This window comes from Phlebotomus papatasi, chromosome 1 (assembly GCF_024763615.1).
Source record: "Phlebotomus papatasi isolate M1 chromosome 1, Ppap_2.1, whole genome shotgun sequence".
In the NCBI taxonomy this organism is placed as follows: Eukaryota; Metazoa; Arthropoda; class Insecta; order Diptera; family Psychodidae; genus Phlebotomus; species Phlebotomus papatasi.
Window position 1 is genome coordinate 92633252 of NC_077222.1, and position 21517 is coordinate 92654768.

The window sequence follows — 21517 nt, forward strand, 5'->3', positions numbered from 1 at the left end:
ATTTTCTATAAAATTTCATTTTATTTTTGAAAATCAAGTAAATTCTACAATAAAAAAAAATCTTTCAAAAAATATTTTAAAAAAATGCCTTTATTAAATGAAAAATTACACTGAGGAAAAAGAGGGTGCGATTAACTTTTTCTCCTCATAACTTCAACACTTTTTAGGTGTAAAAATATATCAACATTTTTTAATGTTAATTTTACACCTTTTTAAGGGTAAAATTAACATGAAAAAGGGTAACTTAAACCCCTAATACACCTGCACTGAGAAAAAAAGAGGCTGCGATTAACTTTTTTTTCGTCATTACTTTAACACTTTTTGGGTGTAAAAATATATCAACATTTTTTAATGTTCATTTTACGCCTTTTGAGGGTAAAATCAACATGAAAGAAGGGCAACTTTAACCCATAATACACCTAAAAAGCATAATGTTTACGCAGATTTCGGATCAATACTGCAGGGTAAAATAAACATTTCCGGAATGTTATTTTAACTTTTTCGGATTTCTCTCAGTGTACCGATTTCAATTCAGCTGAAAACATATGCATTTTCAGCTGAATTCTGCTAACCTTAAAACAGTATATTTTTGCTGTTAGATTCAGCAAAAATATGCTGAAAACGCTGTTCTTTTCAGCTAGCTGTGTTCGCTGTGTATCCAACGTTTTCAGCATACAGCGTTGTCAGCATACTTTTGCTGAAACAGTCAGCAAAAATATGCTGACCGGTCAGCAATTCTCTGACAAAAAACGCTAACAAAATATATGGAAATGGTACTGCCTCGCAAAAATCATTTTAAGATTAGCAAAATTCAGCTGAAAATACATATGTTTTCAGCTGAATTGAAATCGGTTAGCATTTGGTGTTCACTGGATATAGATTAACTTTTAAAATGTGAATTTTAACGTGTTTTTTAAAATGAATTTTTGACGTGAGAATACACAGCTCTCCGATATTCGCGTGACAGGTGTTAAACACACGAAAAAGTCGAAAAACCTTCCCCGTTTTTATCTGTCATTTTCGGTCCTGCTGAATATCAGAGAGCCCAGTGTATTGAAGCTAGTGATAAGCCCAGATTATCTTATTGTAGGTCAGATTCTTATGAGCATCTTACATGAGCAAACTCAGTTTGCATGCAGACTCGATTTGCAACTAAAGATAAAAGATATTATACAGCAATTTGGAATCAGATTAAACAAAAGTCGAGATAATTCAGTTTATGCTATATGAAAATTAGTTTCTCGACTGTAGCGCCCCTAGCGTTGGTTCTACGAAGTTAAAATGTTTTAGAAAGTTGTAGCGCTTCGCAAGACCTTTAATTTGCGCTATCACTTGTCCTTGTCAAAATCAGTCAAATGCAACTGGAGATATGAGATTTTGAATTTTGTGAACTTTGAGCCCTCATATTACCGGTTCTATTGTAACAACAGCGAACCCAGGCCACTTTTTGGAAACTTCATAGGCTAGACTACAACACTAAAATTTAATTAACTTGCGCAATGGCGTTTTTGAGAAAAAAATGAGTTTTAATTTTGATAAATTTTGACGCTATCGCAGTGCCATCTGTGGAGACTTTTTGAACTTCCATCTGAAAGTGCTCATCGAGACGAAACCAAAACCAAAATTTAGCAAATTTAGCAAACTAAAATCAGATGTAACTGTCCCTTTCTGTCAAATGAAAATTGAAATTGAAAATGAAATTGAAATTCCAATTTTCATTTGACAGAACGATTCAAATATATCTTATTTTTGTTTGAAATAGTAAGAAGTCAAATTTCAATCGATTGAATTTCACTCAATTGAAAAGGTGTGTCAGCGCCATAAAAATTGATTTCTTTCACTGATCGAAATTACAGTTAGCTGAGATGGCTGAGATTCTTTACAATCTCAGTTTATTTAATTACCATTTGAATATCTTTACTTAATGCCTCCGGTACACCTTTTAGGTCGGTAAAATTTCATGAAATCAAAATTCGCGTCCCTTTCTTTCTCAAAAGATTGGAATAAGACTATCTCATTCTTTCTGACTCAAAATTGGACTGAACTAAATTTAATTTGGTGTGATGTTCAAAAGAAGGCATTTTGAAAATCTCTCGCGAAAAGCCATTTCCCGTTCTAACATCGCAAGTTCATAAAACCACCGCTAGGGGCGTTATTATTAATAAGAAAAAATTTCAATTTTTTAAGTTAAATAAGAATCAATTTCAATTTCACTCAATTGAAAAGGTGTGCCACCGCCATTATTATTTTTTTACTGAGACAAATTTGATTATTTAGATCAGGAAAGTTTCACGAAATCAAAATTATCAGAACTCTTCTTCTTTTGAATATCTGAAGAAATCGAATTTAGATTTGACTGCTGTTTTTTTTTTTTAAATTGTGATTTCATGAAATTTTCCTGATCTAAAAGGTCTGCTAGAGGCATTACTGATCACAATAAATTACCAATGGCTCCGGCACACCTTTTAAATCAGGAAAATTTCATAAAGTCAAAATTCATTTCTCTTTCGTTCTCAAAAGATTTACATAAGTTTATTCCACTTTTTCGGTCTCGAAATTGGACAACTAATTTGAATGCAGTTTTGAAGTATTTCATATGAACATTTTATCCTTAGACATTTTCACCGGTTAAATAGCCATCTTGAATTATTCAACTCTGATAAAAATCGCTCGTAAAAGTTTTGTAAAATCTCGTTGCCCCATATAGAAAAGTAACGAGATGTTTGGCGACCCCTGTCGCCATAGGAATTTTTGTATAATCTTTTCATTTTGGACAAGATATCTTGTTGATACCGGATACTGCACATTTTTTACTAATAATATACAAAATCTTGTAAAAGTTTTGTCAGTATTCATTTTTTTATTCACCAAATAATGACGATTTTGTAGTCGGAAATGGTCTCTAAAGTCCTATTTAACCATTTCCTGCAGACAGCGTACCGGCGCATAATTGCTATATATAACAAAAAGCGTGAAAATCGTGATTATTATATCCCCCAAATTGATAAACAATTTGACAGAAAATATTCCAAAGACCATTTTGAGAGAAAGGGATAAAAATGAAAGAGAGAACGATATATTTTGCAACGCCATCTATTGAGAAATTCCCATGAAAACCAGATTTTGAGAAAAATTTTACAAGAATTTTGTTAATTAATTTTGGTGGATTCGGTTTTAACAAGAAATCTTGTTGAAAATGAAAAGATTTTACGAGAATCCCTATGGCGACAGGGGTAGCCAAACATTTTGTTATTTTTCTATATAAATTGACTTGTTTTACAAATTTTTTACGAGATTATTTACGAGATATTTTTTTCAGAGAACGTCAAAGTTCAACCAGACTTGAGGGCCTATTTTTTTATTTGGTGTAATGTTCAAAAGAAGAAGAAGAAAAGTGCGAAAGACTAAAGCGGTCTTCAGACCAGAGATCCCACATAGAAAAAAATATTTTGTAAAAACGTTCGTAAATGTTTGTGAATTCCTATGGGGGAGTTACAAAATGCTCGTGAATCGTATAACCCACAAACAAGTTCGTAAAAGTTTGTTCTTTTTTCACAAACATTGTTCGTAACATAATCACTTGACGAGCATTTTTTGTACTTTTACAAACATTTGTTCGTAAATGTTTGTAAACACACAAAAAAATGTTCGTAAAATTTTGTCATTTGTTCGTAAATGTTCGTAAAATGTTCGACAGGAAAACAAACATTTACGAACAAATGAGAAAATTTTACTGATAAAATTTGAATTTTTAACTGACAATAGACGTCATTAAAGCAACGTAAACAACTCTGTATACCTCTCAAAGTACCTTGGAAAATTGCTCCACATTACTCAGCTATGGAAAACATATTTTTTCCATCTCTTGCTCTCGAAAGTGAACAATGAAAAGTAGAGTTTTAAACTCGTCACAGAACGAAACACACACTAAATCATCGATTAGAATGTAAAGCAGAAACGTTAACAGGAAAAACTGTGCGTTACTTTCCCGTGGAATTTTATAATAGATGGATTTTTTCAGTGACCAACAAAAGAGTAATATCGAGGTTTCATGTGTCTTGGCAAAGGAGTTGGAATTTTACTTAACTCTAAAAGTAAATACAAAATATCTTCCAAAATAAAATAAAAATAGGACTTCCAGTGACTTTTTTTTGGTAATGTTTTTAAACTTTTTTTTTTAAATGAATGTCTCAGTGTTTCTGTTTTATTGTAAAACAAAGAACTTAGCCAAAATAGCGAGAGATTTAGAGAAAAAATAATTTATCTAATTATGCAATGAATCATTTGCCAACAGTTTTTTTTTGTCTCCCCCTCATCAAATTAATATTAGTTAGCATTAAATTGATTCAATTTTCGCTGTAGCATAGCGTGTAGATTGCAATCAAATTGAAAATTATTGTATCAGATGAGAAGAAAAACATATAATTAATCCGTTTGTGAGATGAAACAAGAAAGGAACTAGTGCATAAGTTATTGAAGACAATTTAGATAATAGTATACATAATTTGCCTAAATTATTTCACGTTCATTTTTGAGCCCCCTTTTCTCTGTGGACGAAGAAAATGAAGGAAAAATTCTTACCAACCGATATAGAGTAAAAGAAAATAAAAACAATTTGTGTAACGAAAATTGAGAAAATATATATTTATATACATATTTACCCCAAAAATCTTTCCATTTATTTATCGTCCGGAATATTAAGATCGTTTTTATTGGGAAATTTTTCACTTGGAAGTGCTTGGATTTAGAAAAAAATACAAAGTCAATTTTTGTGTGAGTATTTTGGGTGATTCCCGGAGGCAGCGTTCGAGGTTACTTCTTCTTCTTGTAATACCGAGCCACGGGGTAGCTGCGGGACTGACGGCAGGACACCAGGGCGTCTCCGGTGGTGCCGGTGGGACAAGTGCAAACGGCAACGTGACGCTTAGCATGGCATTCGGCGCCCACACCGCACTGATTCACGCACGGATCGACGCATTGGTAGGCAAGGCAGGCCCGATGGTCAGGACACTCACTGTCACTCTGGCATTCTCCCTAAGAACAAAAGGCAATATTTCTTTTACAAAAAACGAAAATTTCACTAAATTTTCAATGAAATTATGTAACCTTTATCAAAATTTCATGAAATTTCTGAAAAATACAGAACTAATTTTTAGGAAATTAAAGCAAACCAAATTTACTTTGATAGAAATGCGACAATATTTATATAAAATTTCGTGAAAATTTCTGAAATATTGAAACCTAAGTTAAAAAGCTTTTATTAACTAAATTTGAAGACTTAAAATATTATATTTTGTAAAATTTCAAAAGTTTCTGAAACATTGAGAGCTAATGTGCAAAAAACATTAATTATTAATTAAAGTTAATTAATTGTAGAAGTTTTCTTTAAAAAAGTTTAATTTTTAAATGAAAAAAGAACGTGATACAGGTATTTCTTTTATATTTGCTCAACTTTTCAGGAAATTTCATTACAGTTCAAGAAAATTGCATTGAGATTTTCAAAATTGCTTGGAAATTTCCAAAGTTTCAGAAGTTCACTAAACATGTACTAAGGTGTCCAAAACTTCTTGGAATATCCGAAATTTTGAAATGCAAATTTTTAAAATTCGTTTGCAATCCAAATAAGAAAGTAATCTACGTATTTCCTTTTTAATTCTTCAAAATTTCAGAAAATTTCATGGAATTTCATGAAAAATGCTTTGAGGTTCCCACAATCTCTTAAAAATGTCTGAAGTTTTGAACTGAAGTTTTCTGAAATTAATTTACAAACCAAAAAAAGAACGTAATTTAGTTATTTTCCTTTTATTCATTCAAAATTTCAGAAAATTTCATGGAAGTTCGTGAAATATGCATTAAAGTTTCCAAAATTTCTTGGAATGTCCGAAATTTTGAAATTAATTTTTCTGTACTTTATTAACAAACCAGAGAAGTTGAAGTATGTCGTTTTTATTAATTCAAAATTTCAGAAAATTACATGTAAGTTCATGAAAAATATAATGAAATTTCCAAAATTTCTTGGAGGTTTCTAAAATTTTCAAGCGTTATTTTCTGAAATTCATTATCAAACCAAAACAGAACGTAGTTTAAGAATATCCTTTTTATTTATTCAAAATGGTAAAAAATTTAATAGAACTTTACGAAAAAATGTATTAAAATTTCCAAAATATCTTGGAAGCTACCGAAATTTTTAAATAAAGTTTTCTGAAATTAATTTACAAACTAGAAAAGAACGTAATTTAAGTATTTTCCGTATTTCCTCTTCATTCATTCAAAATTTCAAAAAAAAAAATCATGGAAGTTAATGAAAACTCTATTAAGCTTTCTAAAATTTTAAAAGTTTCTGAAATTTTGAAATTAGTTTCCAGAAATTCTTTTACAAACCATGAACGCGATTAAGGTTTTTTTTTAATTCTATTTATTCAAAATTTCGGAAAATTTCATAAATTAATGAAAAACGTATTTAAGTTTCCAAATTTCTTAAAAGTTTTCGAAATTTTAAAATGTAGTTTTCTGAAATGCATTCGCAAACTAGAAAATAGCTTTATTTAACTATTTCTTTTATATTTATTCAAAATTTTTAATTCATTCAAAATTTCAAAAAAGAATACGAAATAATTAAAGTATCATGTTACGAAAATTCCTTTTCATTAATTCTAAATTTTTCAAAATTTCATGATATTTTCATACACTGGAAAAAATACTATAAATTTTTAAACTTCTCTAGTATATACCAAAATTAAACTGCAAATTTAAAGGATAAACATTCAAATAGGTTTTGAGCTTACCCTTGTGCAGTATGTGAGAGCATTTCCAGTGTATCCTGGAAGGCAGGTGCAAACTGGCCTTTCCCTGTTGGTATTGTCGTACCCTGGAGTGCACTGAGCATTCTGACCACATGGATTGGGAATACAGAGATCTTCCTTGGTGAAAGGTCTGCAGGATACGAAAGGATCTCCAGTCATGTCTCTCGGGCAGCTGCAGATTGGAGTCAATCCACGGAGATTGCAATCAGCATTGACACCACAGGCTCCTTCGCAGGGGTTCTTGCAAATGCCGTAGATGCAGGCTGGTCTGCCCTGGGGACAGTCCCTGTCACCGAGGCATTCTGGGCGGCATTCAGTGTAGGGGCTGCCGATATAGCCCTTGGGACACTCGCAGACAGCTCTGTGGTTGGTAGAACGTGAGCAAGAGGCTCCCTGGCCGCACTGTTTGCAAGCCGAGACGCACTTGAAGTCCGAACAGTATTCAGTGTTTGAGCAGTGGCCGTCTTGTTCACATTCATGGCGACAGCCGGTCAATGGATTACCCTGGAAGAGACACTTTCACTTTTAGCGCTTTGATTAAATGCCGACGTGATCAGAATTCGTATTTGGTCTTTATTTTTTGAGAATTCATCAAAAGGTGGCTCATTCTAACATCTAACTGACAAGGGATTCTTGTTTCTTGAGTTTTGGGATACTTTTCGAAGGTTTCCTGGATTTTGCAAAATTTTTACAAGGTTTATGAGAGTTGTTCTAGCCTTTAGTAGCTTTTCAAGTTTCGAGAAACCTTGGAAGATTTCTCAAGTTTCTCGAAACATGTTTTTGTTTCCAAAATTAGCAGGTTTCTAATGTTAAATTTTTTTAGTTTTTATTTCGAAGTCCCTTTAGAACGTTTTTCTGTCTTTTTGTTCTCATTTCATGAAATATTTCTCAATTTACTCGAGATTTACGGGTTTCTTTTCAAAATTTGTTATCGAGTTCAAGTTTTGCAAAACATTTTTCAGGTTCCGCAAGACCTTCTGATTTTCTTTGGATTTTACGAAACCTGCGAAACCTTCAAAGTTGTTCAGATGAAATATATTTCGTACATTTTGTCGTGACCATAATTAATTTATTATTAAAAACACTGGGCGTTCATGAACCTGACAGGTAGGCGACTTTATAGCCTACTATCCGAGTAGGCTATGTCACGCTCTCTACCTCTCCAATTTACACTTCTATACCCTAACACGGTTATCGATAGAATGATCGGACTCTCACAAAGACTACCCGTAAGGGACAAAGTGCTTGAATAGTCGGATCCAGTGAAGCAAAGCACCACCGGTACCAATTGAAATGGGAGCTCCTGAAATGGGATATTTTACGGTGCCAGAAGGTGATTCCACAATTTACTATTTTTACAGGTACATTCAGCACCATAATTTTTTTAAATATTCAAAATATTAAAATCTTTAGGTAGTCTATTACTAGGTTAGGTAAGACCTAACCTAAATTTTCACTATTTAAAAAAAATGTTTTGAAAACCTACATTTTAAGGCAGCCTCTTCATAAATTGCAAGTAAGAATAAAGTTTTCATGGTTGTTCAAGATGAACATGCACCTTATACAAATTATTTTCAAATTAGGATTTCTTAATCTTTGAGGGATAATAATGGGTTTTAATTCATATCGAACTACTTTTGCATAGTTAAATCGCCAGGATATTCATCATAAGTACTCACATCCTAAAAAGGATACGAATAATTCAACACAAAAGTTGGAAAGTTTTGGTTTCACCAAGACTTTACAAGGGTTTTCGTTACCCCTACGTTTTAAGTCAATGACTTATCCTTAAAGGATTTAAGGACTACTACACTATTTTTAGATACTTTTACTACTAGGAATGTTCCGTCATTTCAATTAGAGACGAATAGTTTAACTAATATACAGATTTTAGTTTTGGCTAAATCGAGTCATTTTACGAAGTATACAAAACAAGCCTCACTTTAACGGCAAATATTGAAGAAACTAGGATGCTAAACGATCCTAAACTTTTACCATCCTATTTTCTATATCCTTAACTTTATCTGATATCAATTTGCTACCATTCTAACAAGTAGTTTCTATGATATTAGAGATTGAAAATTGCCAAATTCTTATTGAAAGTAGGTAATTATGCTTAGTGCTAATGACACCCGTTCATTCACTTCTTGATCAGCATTTTTTCGTCAGCAAAATAAAGAATGTGCAATTTTGCAATGACGCATTATGGGTTCACGAAGTTCACCTTAGTAATTAAGTGGGGTAAAAATGATTTTGTATAAATAGGGTTAATTTTTGTTAAATAAATCAGATTGCGATAGAGATTCCTGAGTTTCACTTCTAGCAGCACGAGAGTGCTTGTTCCAGAGAAATCGCATCTCCCTTTTGGCCCAAGACCAGCGGCATCCTATTGCCTAAGGATTACCAGCGGCCAATTGGCTCCCTACTGCCAGGAAACAGCGGCTTCTCTTCAAGAAGCCTTAAGACCTAGGGCAGGCTTTGAGAATATTTCTGGAGGAATTTTTCCCTAGAGGCATTCATTTGCCGGACTGCAAGGTTGGAAATTTATTTCTAACCTTGGTTAAAACTCTCTCGAGGCACCCCCGGGGGTAGCCTACACAAGGGGACATTACTGCCTTAAGCCCGGTGGCTCGAAAGAGCCGTTACTAGAGGCCGTGAAAACAGCCGAGAGTCAGTCCAAACAGTGGAAGAATTCCCCAGGAAGTTCTCACCAGAGCAAGGGAATAATCTGACGGGATTCGGATTATTCTCTTCCTCTAGCTTCGGCATTTCAGCTGTTTGGAGCCGAAACAATTGTTTTTTTTATTCATGAATACAAAAGAAATTAAATATTGTTTAGTCTAAGGGCCTTGACAGACCTGAGGATCAGCCGAGAGACGGTTTAGAGTAATTATATTACAAATAATAGGTAAACTACAATTCCATCACTTTCCAATAAGTCGTCTCTCGGCTTAAGTCGTAAGTGTGTCTAGAGCAATAGTCTTGCTTTCAGGATTGACGTCATCTTTGAAACATGACTTTCAAAAATTGCGTTGCATGATTTCGCGACTTTGTGACAAATTTTAGTACAAATTTCAATTATTGAGCTGATCCTTGCAGTTATAATATGTTTAGCCAATAATTTATTCAGGAATGTGAGGTTATGTTGGAATTAACCCTCAAAGTTAGATTTAACCTTTCATCTTTGGGCACTACACCAAACTTCAGGATGAAAAAAAAACATTACATTGACCTGATACGAATTTGATACGAACAACAACATTACAATAATGAAATTTTCACTATTACAAAAAAATGAAATTTTGAAAACCTAAATTTTAAGGTATATCCTTTTTCAAAATTTAAAATATCCAAGGTAATTTTCATGGTTTCTTGACTCAAGAATTTTAAAAATATATATATTCTTGATAACAATCTGTTTCAAAATTGAGGTTATTAAGCTCCGAATCTTCAATGTCACCTTTGATATAATAATTTTTAAAAATCATAATTCATGATTTTACGACTTTTTAACACAAATTCTGGTCAAAAATTTTAGATATTATTCAGATATCTTCAGTTATCATGCATTTCACCAAGAAATTATTCAGGAATGTGAGGTTATGTTAGACTTAACCTCAAAGTCAAAGCATAAATGAGGAAGCAAAATTCAGCGCGAAAGTTGTTATCTATTTAACAACTTTATGGAGGGGGTTTAAATTTAAATGCCCTTTAGAGTTTTATTTTATTGTTTGCTATTCTTCTAAATCTGGTAAATTTTAACCTCAAAAATTTATCGGAACTGTTCAATTGCATTTTTATTTTTGATAATAAGTCTGATTTTCTTATTTGATGAAAAGGTCATTCTAGAATTTCTTTAAGAAAAAGTCGTAAGTCTATAATAGAACACACCTAGAAATATTTATAAAGTGTATAACTCGAATAGGTTAAAATTCGATAATTTTTGAAATTAATGAACTTTGAGGTTTGTTTTTTTTTAACTGACTAAATTAGTGAACAAGAAGAATTTATTTATACGACACGGTAAAAGAATTTTCCGTGCAAAACAAAGCAAAAACTTTGTAAGGTTAGGTTTAAGATAACCTTAAAAAATTGAATTGACCAATTGACCCATTTTTTTAAATAAGATAATGTAGATTAAAGAAACTTGCGTCAGTAATAATGCTGAAGGATTTTATAAGTATCATTCTAATCTAATTTCTTTTTTTTTAAATAAATATCAATACTGCAAATTTTGAGAACGCGGCAAATTTAAATTTTATACGATCATTTGTAATCTAAATTTAGAAATTATTAAAGATTTCTCCAAGGGTAACTCATATTGAGAAACCCTTGTCAATTGTCCGAGAAACGCTTCCCGAATACCGAGAAACCCACTTTCTGCATCTCTAAACCCGAGAAACCCAAGAAACCCAAGAATTGCATCTCTAAACCCGTGAAACCCAGTTTCTGCATCGCGAAACCTTAGAAACCCAAAAATTGCATCGCGAAACCCTAGAAACCCAAGAATTGCATCGCCAAACCCGTGAAACCCAATTTCTGCATCACGAAACCCGAGAAACCAAGAAACCCTTGTCAGAAAAAATGGGAATGAGTTACCTCTTGGATTTCTCACAAATATTTCGCAAACTAAATTCTTTAAAGAAATTAAATAAAACTTTTATCCCAGATAAAACTTTTTCTCATTGATTTTTTCATGCTAATTTTTGCATCCCGTCCACTATTAAAAAAAAAATAATTAAGCAATAACTTACAAAGAATCCTGGAAGGCAGGTGCAAGTGGGAGTTCCTCCAATAACATCACACTTCGTGTTGACTCCACAGGGAGAAGGATGGCAGAGTTCGGCTGAAAGAGAAAATCAAGGAAGCCTTATTTGTCCATTCAACCTATTCAATACCCAATCCGCCCACAAAAAAAATCTATGCTCATTCTCTTCCACAAACAACTCATAATTTTGTCATTTGGAGGCTCTTGATTCTCACGGAGATTCAAGAGAAAAATGACACAGAAATCAAGGTGAAAATGTGGGCCATCGCGAGGCACTTTATGCGTCTCCGATGCTCTCTGGATTGATTAGAAAACTAATTGCATTGTAATTGAGCCGAGCGCAATTGTTTGCTGGTTGCAATTAACATCTCACTTTGGACAGGAGTGTGTGGGCTCGGGAGTGGCTCTGAGAGAGATGCCAATTAGGGGCACTAGAATTCAGGTGTAACTCACCTGGATCCATCTGGCGACAGTAGCTGAAGGGATCGCCCTTGTAGCCAGCTGGACAGCTGCAGACGGGCACATGGTTGCGAACCTGGAAGAGGAAGGCATTGATTTCTGGTGTTTCATTGCCCAAAAAAGGCGATTTAGAGCGAGAAAATTTCATTAAGATTTTAATTGGTTTTGTAAGACGGTGAAGGTGTCCGCAGAGGTGGGTACATTCTCTACAGATGTGCGTATTGATTACAAATTATCATTTTGTGGGATGTATAAAATCGATTGATAATGCTCTCTTAGTTTCAGAGAACAAGTTTGATTTGCGTTCTCATTGTGAACAAACAATTTGGTTTTAGAAACACAATTTATAGTTCGCTTATTTTGAATAAATAAGTTACAAACAATGGCTCTGCAATTTGAATATTCATTTTCAATGTGCTCATAACAGGAATTTTATTCTGCAATAGTGTCCCCGCTAAAAGATAAACTCTTACCATTTACAAGTAAAGCTAGAAAAATGCGAAGATTTACAGTAGACTCGCTCAAATTCGGGCATTTGGAATCGAAATGTCACCCGAATTAGAGAGAAATTCGGGCGCCAAACTGTTTTTAAAATGTAACGATCTTTTGTTCATCTGCATACTCATATTAAGTGTATGTAATCATATTTATTGGAAATCTCATGAAATTCCATTAATAATGCAAAATCGCATCGTAGCTACGACAAACCATGTCAAATTTGAGAATATTTGCTTCATTTGATAATCATAATCAGACTTGAAAAATGTCAACAAACTTAACTTAGCCGAATTAAAAAGTAGCCCAATCTTAAAAGAACCGAATTAGCGAGAGTTTACTGTATTCTAAAAGCCAAAAAGGGACATTCTTGATAATTCCGAGAGATGGTTTAAGTACTTGATGTTCGAATTTCGAAGTACTCAAACGTCGAAATGTGTCGACCTCGTCGACCTTCACTTTGTTGTCAGAAGGAAAAAAAACACAAAACAACGACGTTATCTATTCCTGCCCCCATCATGAAATCCCTTCACAATCATTAAATAACTTTTGCCAGCTTATGAGTGTGATCTTTCATAAATATTTCACGCCTTGTTCGAAATTTTTTGTTTAAAAATTCGAAAATGCGTTTATTTCGAAAATCAACGACATTTTGTGCAAATAGACTTCCATTTACCTTTTCATAGAAAAGTCAAACTCTACTTGTCTGTGCATACACTTTCCTTTACTCACGTAAAATGTTATTCATGTTCGAAGAATTCAAAATTAATTTCTAACTAAATAGCTGCCAACTGCCAAAAGACTTCGTCAGCGATTATGAAAGGATTTTGCAATGGGGATCAGGAATATTATGAGCTTCGTTGCTTTGATTTACTTAATCTTGGCACTCAAGTTCGAAATTCGAACAGGAAATACTTCAGCCACCACGCGACCGAAAACGAGTAGTAGAAATGTTTTTTTTTTGCATTCGAAACCGATCTTCGAAGGCATTTTATTTTGGAGAAACTGCTGCCGTGAGCGCTCAGAATGGCGTTATCAGCAAGCCGTTTTTTAAATTCGAACAGGAAGTTCTTTGGACACCATGCGAACAAAACGAGAAGTAGAAAACAAACGTCTTCTCTGTGACTTTTGAGATCAATCTTCGAACGAAGCAAATAAAAAGAGAAAATATTTGTAAGAATTGATTGGTGCTTATAACAAAAAAATTGGATTAAAACAAACAATTGCCAAATTAAATACACAACAAAAAATAGTCATATAATTTTTCTTATGAAACTTCGGGCTGGATGTTTAGGTAAGTTTGAAATTAAACCAGTCGATCTTCTTTCTATAATAGTTTAGTCGCAACCCTCAAATAGATTTCTTTTAAACAATTTGAAAAAATAATTATCTTTGGATTTTTCTAAATATTTTGATATTTAAGATAAAGTCCTTTTTTTTGAATTTGGAACAAATTCGGTCTTATTGGACGCATCTGGCACTGGATAGAAAACCTAGACTCTTCTTGAATTTTTCCGTTTCATTCTTCTACAAAGATTTCGGTCATTTCGGGGATAGTGGTACTAGGATTGTTGTGCTTGGTGAAGAGGACAATAATCCAGGAAGCGTTGTAGAATGATAAGATGGAGAAAATCAAAAAGAATCTAAATTTTGATTTTTATGTCGTACGTTCCACCGAGGGCTTAAAGAAATGCTCAGCTTTCATAATTCGGTACCATTAATTATTACAGTCAAGCTGATTAAATTCGAACGACGATACTTTAATTAAAATTTTTTTTTTAGAGGTTATGCGAAGAAAAGTCAAGTTTCTCAAATTCAAAAATGTAACTATTTTTCTTTTGTTATTTACTGGAAATAATTTCATAAAATGAAAATGAAGTACATCATAACGAAGATTTGTAAGAAAATACTGACACTTGAGAATTCATGGTAGTCAGTGACCTTAACAGGTCCGAATACTATTAGAAAATCAATAATAATGGGCTGAAAAAGCCAAAAGAAAACATTCAAGAAGCAAGCAAACGATGAAAAAAGTACTGTAACTATCTGAAGTAACTGTATAGAAATCTCTAAGTGGTTTTTTGCTAATTAAAAGTGTATAGTCTCATATAATGACGTTCATTTTTTTAAATGACGTGCGAATTTGAGGAACTTGACTATATCATCCTAAACTTTTATAATACTGTCGCACCATCCTTACATCCCAAAAAAGAAATTCTTTTGATTTTTATTTCATAAGTTTTTTTTTACTTTTCTTCTAAAGTTTCTTATTCAATAAATTTAATTTACCTAATTAAAATTGCGTTTATAATATTTTCAATATTTTCTGAACGATTTTAGCAGTTATAGAGCTGTCAAAAAGATTTTTCATAAAAGATTTCTAAACTCTAAACTTCGAAACCTTCGAAACCATCGAAAACTATTACAGATTTAACAGTAATTAAAAAAAATTGATTTATTAATAAAAAAATAAATAAATATTATCAAAATAATATAAATAATATCATAAAAGTAAGTTTTAGGCAAAATATATTTTCCATCTTGTAATTTATTATTTTAGACTCTTGTTAGTAACTTTCCTTCTCGTTTCCTTTTGTTTAAAATTTTATTTAGATTTTTTTTTTAACATTTTCTTCTTTTACAAAGTCAGAGAATACTTTTTTAAGGATATTTTTGTCATAAAATCGGAAATGAAGAGTAAAAGAAATTTCTCCACAATTTTACTTTAAAAGAAAGCCTTTGTTGGAAAAATGAAGACGTCGGGTGGGTATGCTACGCACATATAAATCACGAAGAAATTGTTAAAAAAAAAAATTACAAATACAAAATATTCAAAAAGAAAAAACTCTTAATTTCAAATTGATTCTCAGCTTAATGAGACGTGTAAAACCTGTAGATTTTTGACTAAATGTCGTAAACAAGATTGCAAAATAATTGATTACACTTCACGCATTGTTTACGCAAATGAGTCAACAATGCTGGAATGCGCTATTGAGAACTAAGGTCACAGAAATGCGTTGGAGGATTTTCAATGACTTACCTCGCAATTGGCATTTGTGCCACAAGTCCCAACGCAGGGATTTACGCAGCTTCCGGACCTGCAAACCTGGTGAGATCCACACTCTCCATGATCAATGCATCCCAACCGAACGCACTGCGTCAGAGGATTTCCGCTGTATCCTGCTGGACATGAACACACTGGGCGACCTCCAGCTGCCTCTTGGCACTGGGCTCCAACCCCGCAGGGTCTACTCGCGCATCCTTGTCCTCCAGGACAGAAAAAAGAGCAAGCAAAATGTCAGAGATCGAGGGTATCTGGGATCAAGGATCAGGAAGCGTAAAGCGCTAAGTGATTCGAATTGTTTTTTTTTTTTTAAAGGAAAAATGAGGTGTTTTGCTTGTGCTCTGATGCAGCTGAAAGTGCGTGTATTAAGTATTTGAGAGATAGATAAAAGATAAGTGTGTTGTGATCGTGATCCACACCATTGAGGTCCTGATCGTACGATCCCCGAGTTATCACACGCTGTTGCCGCCAGTTGTAGTAAGGGTTGTTGTTGTAGGTGTAGGGGTCATAGTATCGGTAATACGAATTGCCATGGCTATCCGTATAAACTGTTTGCCTACCTAGCACGGAGCCCGGTGTTAGCATCAGAAATGCCCCCAGGGCCACGACCACAAGAGGCGTCTGCTGCAAAACATTACAAATAAAAAAAATACAAATTTGGAGACGAGACGATGAAGATTCCACACTTCAAATTCCAAATCATTTTTGTTTGCAAGATGAACGAGTTAAACCGGATCAATCACTTTCGCTGTTAACGTCTAGTCAGTTTGTCTTCGAGGGGCTAATCAAGATGGAAATTCTAAGTTTGAGATTTTAGCTAAGTTTCAAATTGAAATTCTATCATAGAGGTAGGTTTACCGCACTGTTAAAAATTTGTCAAAATAATTTTTCATCTTATTTAATTTTTTATGCAATATTTATCAGAAAAAAAACCTTTCCCAAATTTTTACAATTTCTTATTTAACAAAACTAATTTAATTTTTATTCTAAATAGGAGAAAACACTTTTACAAACCCTTAACCAGCAACTTTTTACAAATATTTTGTTTTACAATATATTCACAAGTTAATTAATTAATTAATTTTGGTTAATCATTATTTATGATTATAAGATACTTATGTTCTTTTTAAATTATTAAAAATTGTTTTTTTTTTTTGTATTTTACGGTTTTCTTTTGTAACTTTGTTTTTGAAATTACAAAAAATCTACGATCGGAATATAGATCGTAAAGTGAATTGTAATCTAAGCTCAAACTTTTAAAAGAAAGTCTTAGCACGTAATTGACAGCCTAAAAAATATTGTTTATTATTTTATAATTTTGAGCACGAATCTAAAAAACACTAGACGTGTAAGATAAAGTGCCCTCACTCGATTGGTTCCTCATCTCGTCCGGTAGATTTATTTATTCGATTTATTTATATTTACTATATAATATTTTGCGTATGATCTAACATTAATAGGTCACTTATTCATCATTATAATTGACGACATTATCCATCAAACATTCGAAAATTGATCCACCGGTCGAGTTGACGAACTCGGTCGAGTGAGGATACTTTTTTATTTTATTGAAGAAGTGCTTTATTCGATTTTTAATATTATGTGTATCAATATCTTTTAAAGAACAACAATTTATCGTTGTCCATAAAACAAAAATCTTTGAAAATCAGTTGAATTGATAGGTTTTCACTAATTAAAATGTAATGCTTGGCCCAGGAAAATACTAATTTGAGAAATTAGTATTTTGAGAATATTAATATTTTGTGTACTTTTGAGTAACCATTTGCATTGAGTAAATTTTTGCAAATGTCTTTGTTAGATAGCTTTCACGTAATTCTCGAAATTTTATTGAACAGTTTAATTTAAAATTTCAATTCGAATATCCTAGTCTGATAGCACAGTTATACTCATATTTTTTCTAAATTAAACTTTTGGAAATTATAAGAATTTTAAGCATTGACCGGACCAGAAAGCTTGATTGATTAAGCTCTGTCTGCTTTAGAGAGTTTAAGAAAGTAATATTGAAGAGTTCTTTAAAAGAGGAAAATAAAATAACTATAATTCCTTAAAATTAAGTCCTTCAAATATTTTCGTCAATTTAAATATAATTTTTGTTTCATTTTAAAATGGAAAAATCCTTTAATCTATAAGATAAAGGGATCTGTAAAGTCAGACTATAACTCCGAAACAATGAGATTCTGTATTTAGATAATTGGTTATTAAGTATTAAAATTAACGTTTAAACTTGTTCAGATTTGTTAAAAAAAACCCTTTAACAAATAGAAATTTTAAAATTAGAAATAGTAATCCTTATCGCAGAATACAAAAAAAGACTTTAAAAATCAATTTCATTCATCTCATCAAGTACACGGCAGAAACCATTTAATCGTAGATCGTATATGCGAATAATTTATAATTTTTACCTTAAGTCGTGCCCTAGATAAAATTCTTCCCAGGACTACATAATGTTAGAAAAAAGAAAAATAGTTTCTGAACTTTCAATTTTATGTTTTTTTAACTTTGTTTTTGATTTTTTCGTGGACATTCCTTATTTTGTCGTTCTTCGTGTTTAGAAGTGTTCGAGGAAGGGGCAGCAGTACAAGTACATTGAGGAATCAATATAAGCTTGGTTCAGAAAGCTCAAAAAAAAACTCAAATGAGTGAAGGATTATTTCTCATAATTGAGAGCAAAGTAAAGATACAAATTTTGAGTCAAAAGTTGATCACACTTTCACTTCAAATCTTATAAACACATTTCGAAATTTCACAGTTTCTTAAAGGCTCTTAAAACCTCTTTATGGACATCTCCGAAATCAAAACCATGAAAACCTAAAAAATTCAAAATACACCCCTTAATCCCCTTAATCCCCTTGACATAAATCTTAAACTGTTAAATTTTACAACGATATTTAAAGCCATATTCGTGTTCCTTAATAAAGATATTTAATTTTAAAGTGTCAAATTTATTTATATATTTCAACTAAAATGCAAAACAATCTTTAAATTAAAGGTTGAGCCCAGCTTCTGGAAGTTCCAATATCTTAAATAATATGCAATTTGAATGATTGTTTTATTTATCTAATCCATATTTCATTTGCCCACAATGTCCAATTCGGAGTCAAAAAGTTTTCGAAAGTTTAGCCAAATGAGGGTTGGGTTTAAAGAAGTTGAGCCATATGACCAATAGGTTTGAAACTTATGTAAAAAAAACTGTACAAGACCAGAGACTGAAAAAATAGGTGTGATTAGAAGGAATCACACCTAACTGTCTAAAATCTTTAAGTTTTCTTTAATTTTAAAGCTGATCGAGAGGACCTCTCAAATCTTTAAATATAAAAAACTCTGTGAGGTAATATACTGGAAACAATAAAACGTAATTAGCTTTTCACTTAGGATTGGAAATCTTTAATATTTAGTATTTCTAAGTTAAACCTTTGAGGTTTTTTATCTCGAAATTTAAGGGATTTAATGATATAGGGCTTGATTTAGCGACATTTTTCACAAATCAGTTTCATTTGAACATCAATAACTCAAGCATAAATTTTTTAAATAAATAAAGGAACTTTACAAGTAATTTTAGAAGTTTCTTCAGCAAAACATGCTATTTTTGATCATTAAATAAGGTAAAATTGATAATAAAACACTTTAAAAAACCATGTCTGGGATGGATATAGTCAAGTGTGCTAATTCGGGCGCTTCGCTATCTGGATCATTTACGACTAATCCACTTAAAATAATATTTTTATCTATTATTTTTAACTATTCAAGTTTGAGAAAAAGCAAAAATAATATTTTTATCAATTAAATAAGTGAGTGTAATCGACTCATTTCAATCTTGTGCTACCTGGGTTCTTCACTAAAAATTTTCTAGCAGTGATATTTTCGCTAATGATAGCTGGCTGATTGAAAACATTTATTGTTTTTTCCTTGTGAAAAAAAAGTATATTTTAAATCCAAAGGTTTAATTAAAAGTGAATTAGCGAAAAGGCGACCTAGTATGCACTAACTGACTTATTTCAGTATTATCATTATTTTATAAATTTTCTTTAATATTTTTGATATTTTTTTTATATTATATTTCTCAATGAAACAGTGAATAATTCTATGGATTTAGAAGAAGTAAAAAAGAATTTCATCAGTCCAAAAACAAGCGTTTAAGTAGCACTCTTCGGAAAACGATCCAGTTACCCCACCTTACTATAATATTTTTCGTTTTCAATTAAAAAAAAAACACATTTAAATTTTTAAAAATTTAAAATTTATAATGCTCTTTTATTCCTATTTATCATTTTTTACTTGTCGAATTTAATAACCCACCAATTCTAGAAGTTGCAACTTTTTATGAGCGATAATAATTAACATATCAAGTTTTTGCTAAAAAGAAATTTGTTATCGTAAATTTTCACGACCATTTAGCAAAAGATAGTTAATTAATAGGTTTATCAAAAATCAACACATTGCGGAAACTTAAAATAATCCAAAGATCAGTGTAGGTGTTATCTTTCATAATCCGAATTTAACCCAGTTCCAATCCAAATTTGGAATTGAAATCTTTCATCACTCAATTCGAGCAACTCACAATATCAAAATATTTGCCTTTTAAAATAAGAGATATTTTGAAATCTTTGAAGAGAAAACGATTTTTCATTATTTGATCACTTTCTTTCAAACATGCACTGAATTTTCCACTTGATTGGCCCCTCGTAAGCTCTTGACTCCGTAATCTGCTTCAAAATATATCCAAATTTGGGGGAGATCTTCACCTTGAAACCAATTCATATTACACAATATTCGTATTTTTCGCAAACAAAAAAAAATAAACGAAAAAAGTTCACAAAAGCACTCTTTTATCTCGCATAAAGGAAAACGATGCTGAAAGAGACTCACCATTGTTGGAAATAACTTTAGGCAATTACACCTGTGTACTCGGTGATATTCCACAGAAACACTTCTTTAAAGAGTATTTAAAGCAAACTTTTGAGCAAATAACACAGAAAACCGTCTTTGGACGAGGAGCGCGAGAAGAAAAATCCACACTTCTTGGAAATAGTTGTGCAATTGTTGAAATTAGCACCTCAACTGAGTCCCCTCGCGATTATGTCACGGATTTTATAGTCTCCAGCCAATTAATCCATCCCAGGTTTGTCTCACACACGCCTGATCATATGGCCAAGATCAAGGAGACATAAGTATGTGTTTATGCCACATAATCTTGCTGTTACATTTGAGGAATAATTTATTCTTCGAGTAGGATTGGATTTTCAATTCATCAACTAAGCGCAGACAATACGGAGGATGGTTAAGGTCAAGCTTGCGATGTTGGAATTCTTCCGTTTTTTACATCTCAAGTACCACCCATCAGAGGCTTGTTTATGTTTTTTCTGCCTCAATATCTTTTCCCATTTGAATAATTTTTATATTTCTTTCCTTTTCAAATATCGATGAAAAATCGCAAGACGCGCGCCAACTGACAAAGCAGAGCCGAGTTTTTCTTCAACTCTGGCGAAATATTGTTTGATAGATGTTTTTTTTGTCATAAAATCAAATAGCCATAAATAAATGTTTTAAAAAGATTTTTAAAGCTCAAATTCATCAAATCACATTGAGAAATTCTGATCGTATTTGGTCGTTTTATCCCTCGATCGATTCGCAATTTTATCGAAAAATTGGAAAAAGAATTGATTTACTTTTTCGTAGAAATGATCAAAAGTTGAAACACTTAAATAAATCCTCCCCTGATTAGGAAAAACGCAAAAAAAACATCAAATTTCAATTTCATTTTCATTCAAATACAAATAAAAATTGTATTATCATCGCTATTATTAATAGTAACCCCAAAAAAGGCGACACAACATTTTTGATTTGTCAATAGAAGAGTGGGTGGCTTTATTGGCAGAGCAACTTAAGAAGGCGCTTTCTGCGAAACAA

The 21517-nt window shown here is 32.2% G+C and overlaps 1 protein-coding gene across 4 annotated transcripts; it reads right to left on the reverse strand.

Moving 5' to 3' along the window:
• Window positions 1–4614: 4614 nt before the first annotated feature.
• On the reverse strand, window positions 4615–20774 carry LOC129809758 (delta-like protein B). 4 transcript variants are annotated; one of them, XM_055859817.1, is made up of 7 exons: window positions 20477–20774; window positions 16150–16213; window positions 15566–15792; window positions 12025–12106; window positions 11558–11649; window positions 6786–7307; window positions 4615–5034 (listed from the first exon to the last, which is right to left on the reverse strand). In XM_055859817.1, exons 1-7 carry the CDS (start codon window positions 20477–20479, stop codon window positions 4813–4815), a joined length of 1212 nt encoding a protein of 403 aa, XP_055715792.1. In that variant the 5' UTR covers window positions 20480–20774; the 3' UTR covers window positions 4615–4812. The 4 variants fall into 4 exon arrangements, with proteins under 4 accessions (XP_055715792.1, XP_055715790.1, XP_055715791.1 ...); XM_055859815.1 differs by having other exon boundaries at window positions 16009–16213; window positions 20477–20733; XM_055859816.1 differs by having other exon boundaries at window positions 16009–16210; window positions 20477–20681.
• Between the last annotated feature and the right edge of the window lie 743 nt (window positions 20775–21517).

Bases quoted from the DNA above. Each gene is read 5' to 3' on its own strand.
- LOC129809758 (XM_055859815.1), bottom strand. The intron at 7,308-11,557 runs GTAAGTTATTGC...TGTCTCTTCCAG, and splicing joins CCTGCCTTCCAGGATTCTTT to GGTAATCCATTGACCGGCTG. The intron at 5,035-6,785 runs GTAAGCTCAAAA...TTTTGTTCTTAG, and splicing joins CTCTCACATACTGCACAAGG to GGAGAATGCCAGAGTGACAG.